Raw genomic sequence first — 8,806 nt, 5'->3', positions numbered from 1 at the left:
AATGATGAGTCTTAAGTAACAAATCAGAAATTGAACTTTTTATATGATTTGTAAGCTTTTTTCTTTCTGAAGTAAAATTTTTAGTTTTTATAATTTGCTGGATTTGAAATGTGCTAGCATCTGTCAAAGTTCTAGATTCTAACAGATTATTAGAGAGCAACTCTGGCTGTTTTTATCTTAACCTCTGACCTTGCAAAATTACAAGAAACGCAAAAAAAATATCAGAACAAACAATAGCTCCTGGTATTCTCACTTTCCATGTTATGATCTCTTGACACTGGCTTTCCACGGTGCGTGTTTCCTCTCCCTGCACTAACAATACAGCTCAGGAAGTATGTCAGGATAAGGGCCAGACTGTCAGGCTCTTTTTTTTTGGTATGTGCATCCAATTTTGTGGGGGACTAACAGAGCTGTGTTAATCCCAGAAAAGCTAGCTCGGTGTTCAATAAGCTACGGATCTGTTAAAGGGAATTACTGCCCAGGTGTCTTCAAAGTGAACTGCGATGTCCCTCTGGCTGGTAAGTGCTGTTGCAACATGTCATTTTAAACTGTGGGTGATCAGGGTGTTGCTCCTGGTGTTGAGGTCAGCCCTAGCATGCACAGCACCAAAGCTGTTGTATTTTTCAGGTTACTGTTTCAACCACTTTCCAATGTTCCAAACTCTGATTGTTGCGACATTTTTTGGCCTCTTTGATTTCTGTTGTCAGATTTCCCCTTTGTGTAAGTGAGCTGACAAAAAACAATTTTCACATGTGGTATTACATCTTGGTTAAGTTTGTAAACATTTTTATTGAGTGAAAAAGTAGGATGACTCATGCTGATCCAAACTGTCCATGCAGGACTTTAAAACTGAAAGGTTTAATCATTATCCTGCTTTTGGCTGGAGTCGTGGCTTTTGTTTGTCATGGAATGTTAGAGGTTGTAAAATTGTTGTTAACAGGGTCCTTCGTTCCACTTGTAAAGCAGATAACTGTAAAAAGTTCAGTTTAGTCTGATTTGCTGTCAAGGTTAATTACATACAGCTGATTTCTGTGCTGCAGATGATGTCATTTTTACAGCGGAAAGTGACTGCTAGTGTTGTTTCAGCTGCTCTTCCTATTGTTTTATGCACTGCTTTCAGCTTTAGAAATAAAAAGAGACAGACAAGACACTGTCTGACTGTCACAGTGCTTATATTGTTTCCATTTGTCTCAGGCTCAGTATTGCTTGGACTTGTAAGAGGTGAAAAGTGTTGTATTTATGAGCTTTGTTTGAAACGTAGTTCGGCTGTGTTAAAATATATAAAATCCCCTCGAAAATACCTCAATATTAAAATGCAAGAAGTAATAGACAAGGATCCAAGTATATTTTTGTTAAAATAAATGAATTACATTGGATGGCAGACAACCTGGACTCGCATCGCTAATCTTTTGAACATGAAATAAATGGAAAACACGAGAAAACAAAATGTCTATATTTAGAAGTTGGAGAGGTTGGAGCTGTAGCGATTCATGTTACTGATCATGCTAGAGGCCAAAGTTTGAAGCCAAAGATTTTTACACATCATTTTAAAATATATTATTAGAAATATTATTACTGGTTAGGCATTAAAATTACTGGGTTAGGTTTGGAAAAAGATCATGACAAGATTTGCCACGCTTTTTAAAGCTTTTCTTTGTTGGTTGCCATGGTGAAGTCTCCCTGCTTTTAGTATAGAAATATGTCCTTGTGACTCAAAATTCCTTTTGAAATGCATTACTTCCACATTCGTGTTCACTGACTGGAAAATGTGATAATTTCTGCCGATGAACACAAAAAGTAGATACATTTTTCTGTTTCACGTTTAGTTGTGAGACTGGGCTGCAGTTGAAAGGTGGTTTCTGCCCTTTTGATTTGTGTCCACTTAAAAAAAGTCGACATTGTTATGAAGTACTTTGTTCCTGTACCTTAACCTGATAAAATGTTTTTTATGACAAACACTTTGCCTTGTGCCGTCTGTCTGTTTTTTGACCTCGCTCAGAGACGGTCTGTGCTTCGTCCATTTCTTTCGTCCTGTCCTCTGATGTGGAGGTGTCCGCAGAGGTAATTACTTTATGGCTTCACAGACCGTAATAACTTTCACACTGAGGACTGTTTTACATAGGGCTGTGAGGTGGACTAACATCTGTCGTGAACTAGTCAGCTGATTGGACAGAGTTCTTTAAATGACCATCGGTTAATCCATAATGGCTAAATGTAAATCCTAAAATATTGCATATGTAGTCAGGGTTATGTATACTTAGAAGTACCTACAGTTTCAAAGTGAGGTATGACAGAGCTGTCTCTCTAAAAATGGATGTTCACCGCTTTCATCACCTTGGCCTACAGCTTGTCCATTTCAGCCTCGTCTGGGCTTTTATGAGACAGCTGATGATTGCTCAGTGGCAGACTGATAGTTCCTCCAAAGGTGAAGTGGTGACTTTGTGTACTTTATGTGTGGTGGCTGCTCGTGTAGATGATAAGTAAAGGTTAAATATCTCACCCTTTCCTTTTTGGAATTCGTAATTTACTCCCCTACAAAGGATTGAAGTTGCTAGAGAGTCCTTCCTGTACACTTATGATTTATTAGCTTCATAGTTGCCGTATGCATCTAAAATAATGTAGGAAAAATGGGATAAATTCTGATGAATTTCATTGTAAACCCTAAACCTACCAGTAAATTTGGACCTCCGTAAACCAAATCCCTAAAAAACAATCAAAAACAACCCATAACTGACATTTTTTTCCCAAACAAATTACCTTTAAAGTGTTATGGAATAAAATATTCCATAAAACAATAACATTTTTCCAAATTTCACCTCGTACACAGATTCAGATTTGTAGTATCAGTTGCCTGCAGGTAAAAACTAAAATCTTTCTTCCACCTAAAGCAGCTTTGGGTTAGCAGCTGGGATTATAGCTTTTCTCAAACCAGCATCTTTCATGTGCTTTCCATTCTGTCACCAATCCACACATGAATTTTCCATGATTGCTAATTTGCCAAAACTGCTCCCATCTGCCGACTTAAGATAGAGGAGTGTTTCTGTGCTATGTCAAAAGATGAAATGAGCTTAGCTTTCACTTAATTCCCTCATGGCTTTCTGCCATGTGCTTAAAGCCGCCAAGCTCTCAATCCCAAAAACGCCTTAGATCAATAATGGGAGGGGCAGGAGGTAATTGCAGCATCAATCACAACCACTTTGTTGGGGGCAGAAATATGAAGTGGAATATTTAAACAAATGGGTCTCCAGTGCAAATGGTATTATTGGCTATTAGTTAACTTCATTGTAGATTTGTTCTGCCTTCTAGTGATGCAGTGATTGCTAACAAATCCTGGGCGTATTTACAGGAATAACGGTCTCTTACTGCAGTCATGTGCATACTGGGTATAACCAGCAAGGCCTTCATGATTTAGTGAAGGCTTGGGCACAGACTGGCACTCACTACTGACAGCTGAAATGTATGTAAAATATTGAATAAAGATGAAAGAGTTTGCAGCGCAGCGTCTGCACTTAATAAGTCTCATGAGAAGGCTGCGACTAACTGGCGATGCCTATTGAATATAAAACGCTACATTTTCAATGTTGAGTTCATATGCTAGACGTTATTTTGTTGCCCCGCAGCATTGTTAGATCTGATGTTCTGGGAAAATGGGATGACGTAATTCCTGAGTGGTGGAAAAAAGTATAACCCAGATGGCATTAAAACAGTTTTTCTTTATCAGTGCTTTTAGAAATCCACTGCATTTTACTGATACACAATATCAAATTAAAGTGACAAATGGATGCCACCAGCTGTGAGTAAAACATCCCAGTGAACCCTCCCACATTAAGACCATGACCAGCCACTTCCCCTCTTATTCTCCCAGAAACAATGACCCTTCACTCCCTCACCTCTTGTCTGGTTTCCTAGAATGGACAACAGAGCTGACGTTGCCAGATTGAGACGTGAAACCAGCCCATTGTTTGTCCCGCAGAGAGGCAGGAAGTGTGCATAGTGTTGTCCCTGCGCCTTCTCTGGAACTTCTCTCCCTTTGCCAGTATTGTGTAAGCTTAAAGCTCTTGATAGGTTGGTGTAATGGTGAGACCTTTCCTTCACGTGAGAACTTACAGTAGCTTCACTCTCAAAGTGTCTGCAAGAATAACATATCTGCTAAATGCTCTGGAAAATGTGCAGTATTGCTCTTATTGGAAACCTCTGGTTATATTCTTTTTCTTTGATACATAAATGGTCCCTTTTGTGTTTCAGTAACTGAAATGTTAAAATTTGTAGAAATCTGCAAGTGTCTTCAGAACAAGCACACTGCTTGTGCAGCAAAGTAAACTGGAATCTTATTTGTGCTTTGTTTGCATTTTTATTTATATGCTTAGAATTTGTATTCTCTCTTCTACACCCTGAGTCTTAGGCTGCATAAACATGAATGTAATTGCTCGTCACACATCATATCACCATTTTTGCAGCGAGGTCTTGTAGTTTCCCCAGGCAGTTTTGTTTTCTCTATAATACACAAAGCATCTGTCCATATATCAGGACATTTCAGACATGTCAGAAATGCTTAAGGAAGTAAGCTAAATGTGTCCAAGTCGGCTTTAGCTATGGGAAGTTGGGAAAGTGGAGATGGGTGAGTAAACTAGGGAAACAAATCATTAAATTTGATCTCCTGGAGCATAAAATCCTGAAAGTTTTAACTCTCAGGAGTTTTTGCAGGGAGTTGTAGGGAGTTGTAGGGTTATATCACTCAAACCCTCAAACTCTTAATCTGTTGAAAAATAAAATTAAATAGGGGGGAAAAGGTAGCTAACATGCTAATGGATAGTTGAGCTAGGATACTTATCACATAAGTCTTCAAGGGTCCGCGTGAGTTTGAGTGACATACATTTCATCATTAGGTGATGAATTCGAGGGTCCATGCGGATGTCCACACGCCTGCTGCTCCTGCTAAGAACTTGCTTTAGACCAACAATGCATTCACCCCAGCCAATAGACTTTAAGCCAACTTAAATGGAGTGCATCTGGTACACCTACTGGGCCATCGGGTCAGCAGCAAAGCACAATCAAGGCTTGAACTGATTAGTTAGACTTGGTTAGGTTGGTATTGAACAGTTTCTTTTTTCAGCAGGTTTGATGGAAATGATTTATGTGGGTAAGCTAAATAATTAGCTGCTATCAAACTGATAAGAGTCCAACTTAATTATTAAGCTTTACTTAAATACATCTGACAGCTTAACAACAACATTTACTGGTAATTTGCTAAATATTTGCCATGTTTCACTCTCTTTTTTTGCATTCATTTACATGTAAAGTTATCTTGATACAATGCGAAATTATTTTGATTGTAAGAAGTGACTCTTAATTTGTACATGTACAAATGTTTGTTGCTTCCTGGGGTTGTTCATTGTAGTGTAAAAAGTTTGCTATTGTGTAAGTGTATTTTTTAGGATAAACTCCTTGAACACGTACAGTCTCATTTACTTGGGGTTATTTTTTGTTAACAATTGGGATTTCTGGACTAAAGTCATACCAGATGGGCACACCAGATATAAAAGTGTAACCATCTTCACATTTTCCAACATCTTTTTGACATTTTAAAAAAAATCTGTGGCAGGCTATGGAAAAGGCTGACTGTAAGAAACCACAGAGCGGGAACAAAAAGCTAAGAATATACCCAAATTGGCCTTAACGGCCTATCTTATGGCCTTTTCACCAAAGAGTCACAGTCTTTCTTTTCTGAGTTCTCTGAGGGGAAGCAATGAAAGTGAGCTGCGGTTGGGAGGTTTTCCAAATAAAGAGCCAACTATTCCATTTTCTGAATTCTTTAAATGGTAAATTGTCTCATGATCAGTGATTAAATTGGGTGAAATTGCAAATTTAATGCAGAGAATTTGGATAATCACAAGCCTCCTTTTGTAATTGCACACACTTTCTTGCTCTTCCTCAAATGTAAAGCAAGTTAGGAGCCATTGCTTTCAATTGCCTTCCACTTTATCCAATAAGGAAAGCTAGGCACCCAACTAATCACTCAAGATGCAAACTGGTTCAGAGGCTCCATGCACCATTTATGATTGGTCAGAATCTGCCAGTCTTCATTAAAAAAAAAAACCCTGAAAGCTCCAAATGCACCAGCATCCTCCACTGAGTCCAAATACTGCATTCATTTTATTCTTTTTAGGTTCTTTCACTGCAAACCTCAAACATGAAGCGCTTGAATTATCAGCTGGAGCATACCAGCTTTGTAGTATACATCATTATTTAAACTGTGATGACGGACTGCTTGTCCACTCAACACATTTCTGATTTATTGTTCTTTCTCTCTTCAAGCCATCCCCCCACTGTTCTACATTAAATTTAAGACCCCCCCCCCCTCCTTTTTCCATCACTATAAGTGCCTCATTCTTAACCAGACGGCTCTGCCTGACCCATCCCACCACCGCCCACTTCTGAGTTCCCCTCTCCTAATCTTTTTCCTCCTCATGCTTTGAATGGCAGATCCTGCAGCATCCACAGAAAGATGGAGGGATGCTGTAGGGATGCTAGACAAGAGAGCGAAGAAGGCATTTACGAGTAATGTGCACTTTATGGGATCTCCAGTTTTTTAAAACACTAGAAAAAGGTACCTTTTCTTGGATTGGATGAAAAGCCATTCTGGGATTCTCTCCAGGTCACACTGCTAGAGTCTTTGCACCTCTGGACACGGCTCTTGAAGGGCAGGCTAGAGAGGGAGGGGAGACAAAGCAAGGAGATACAGGATACGGTAGAGGACGCGAGGAGGTTTTTGTTTTTTTTGTTTTTCCACGAGAGAATGGGCGGACTAGGCTGGTGTCTCGCCACCGTCTTCAGTTGGGCAAAATTTTTCTTCTATTGCATCTTTCCTTTCTGGAAGCCAGGGAAAAGCAAAAACAAGGTACAGCTGGTATTTTAGATGTATTTACCTTCAATAAAATATAATTTTCATGTCTTATTTTGTTAATTTAAGAGGCAGGAACCTTTATATTGAAGTTGACCTTTTTTTTTGGTGTCTCTAGCTGCTGCTTATAGCTTAGTGCTGAGGTGGGCTGGGTTAAGACCACACTTTAGTGGTGTAGCAGTGTCACTTTGTCAGTCTGTCAGTTTGGTTCAAAATGAAATGTCTATCTGCTGAAATTCAACTCATGGCTTCAAGAAGGTGCAGGTTAATGATGCTGGTGCCCCTCTTGAATTTCCTCTTGCACCACAGCGAAGTTTACATTTGTGGTTTTGACTGAAATGCTTGGATAGTATTGGAAGGATTATAGTATGAACTGAGACAGATATTCCAAAATATTCTAGTCAAGGTATACAGGCTTTAGAAAGCTGCCAGTTTGTCACCTTTACAGTATGTTCAAGGTGGCAGGTTGTGGACCAGGTCATTGCATTATAAAGACAGAGCTGGCATTTCCAACTTTTCAGTGTGCAAGGTCCAATGTAGGAGGGGGCATGTGTAACCCCAGCCACAATCTTTTCATAACCTAAGTAGTTTTTCTTATTCATTTATTTTAGTTTTTAGTTTTGTGCCAAACCAAGCAGTTTTTTTTGTGTGCCTTAACTGCACCAGTTAGGGTTTTTTGTCTTTAACCCAATGTCTAAACATGGCCAGCAGATCAAAGCAAAATAATATTAAAAAAGCAAACACACTGAAAACTAATGTGATGAACATGGCAAAAATCATGCATTCTAAACAATAGTGCATTGTCTTTGTTATTATTATGAGCATGCTTTGCAGGAAGGGAAACTTGCCACAGATTTAGATGCAGCTTTAGCTCATCTATAGAGAACACTGGGTGTGATCGCTGATGAAACTTAATCACTCACAGCCTTTGACCGAAGATGTATGAGAAGTTATTTATTATTCTCGTGATTAAGATCTGCAGTTGCCAAATGACAAAGGAAATTTAATATTTGTGTGATCCTCAGCAGCCTGGCATGGTATGATGAGCTGGAGAGATAAGCGCGTTGGCACAGACACGTCAAAACAGCAGGATATTAGCAGATTGACTTGACATGGCACTTTTTCTGATTGTAGGTCCTGTGTTGATGAATAGAACCATTAATCCTGTAAAAGCAGCCACTGCTCAGTGTGTTAGTTCACACATCCTCATATGAACACAGCCACTTGCCACACTCAGCCCTTTGTTGCATTTGAAACATTCATTTGAATATTGTACTCACACTGTTTATTTTATTAGTTTTTGATTTATGTGACTTTCTTATTTGACGTCAAAATTATCTGTCAGCCAGAATCTTTAAATTGCGGATGTGCTTATTGGACGATCTGATATCCTTGCGTTGGTGTTGTTCCCTCGTCATCATAAATAATGTTGTTCCAGGTTCAACATTGCAAGTGACCAATCACCTTCTCCTGACGTCATCCGCGACCTCAAAAAAACCAACGCCTTCAAAAAATCTACTTCAATTGCGAGAAAAGAAACCACCTCTGTAAGGACAATATGTATAATGCTTACCATTTATTAAAGAAAAGTATCCTGAAATTCAAAGAATTCAAGTTCCTGGATCGGCGGACAGAAGCGGTTTCTCTTCTCGCAAGTGAAGTAGATTTTTTTTTTTAAGGCGGTATTTTTCAAAGGCAGAAAAGGGGGACGTCACAACAATGTGATTGGTCACTTGCAATGTTGAACCTGGAACAACATTTAATATGATGTGGGAACAACACCGACACGAGGATATCAGATCATCCAACCTTATACGAACAGAATAGATCCTGTAATATATCTTATCTCATTCTGGTCAGAAGTATAAAATGAATTTCTTATCATGACAAGATTTTTTTTTTGGG

General features: G+C 39.0%; 1 protein-coding gene across 12 annotated transcripts in view; it reads left to right on the top strand.

Moving 5' to 3' along the window:
* The window catches only part of tns1b (tensin 1b), a 184,819-nt gene that overhangs the window by 23,033 nt on the left and 152,980 nt on the right, over positions 1 to 8,806 (top strand). For 4 of the 12 annotated variants that reach the window (XM_042222518.1, XM_042222514.1, XM_042222513.1 and 1 more), the window contains exon 1: positions 4,728 to 6,898. The exons of 1 other annotated variant lie outside the window; for it this stretch is intronic. In XM_042222518.1, the coding sequence (XP_042078452.1) occupies positions 6,797 to 6,898 (102 nt within the window). In that variant the 5' untranslated portion in view covers positions 4,728 to 6,796. Of the gene's footprint in view, positions 1 to 132; positions 519 to 4,727; positions 6,899 to 8,806 lie in introns of those variants that run through there. 7 more of the 12 variants (XM_042222512.1, XM_042222519.1, XM_042222516.1 and 4 more) reach the window with 3 other exon arrangements.

This window comes from Haplochromis burtoni, unplaced genomic scaffold, assembly GCF_018398535.1.
Source record: "Haplochromis burtoni strain Fernald_Lab_line unplaced genomic scaffold, NCSU_Asbu1 Contig_87, whole genome shotgun sequence".
In the NCBI taxonomy this organism is placed as follows: Eukaryota; Metazoa; Chordata; class Actinopteri; order Cichliformes; family Cichlidae; genus Haplochromis; species Haplochromis burtoni.
This window is presented reverse-complemented; position numbering and strand designations above follow the sequence as displayed.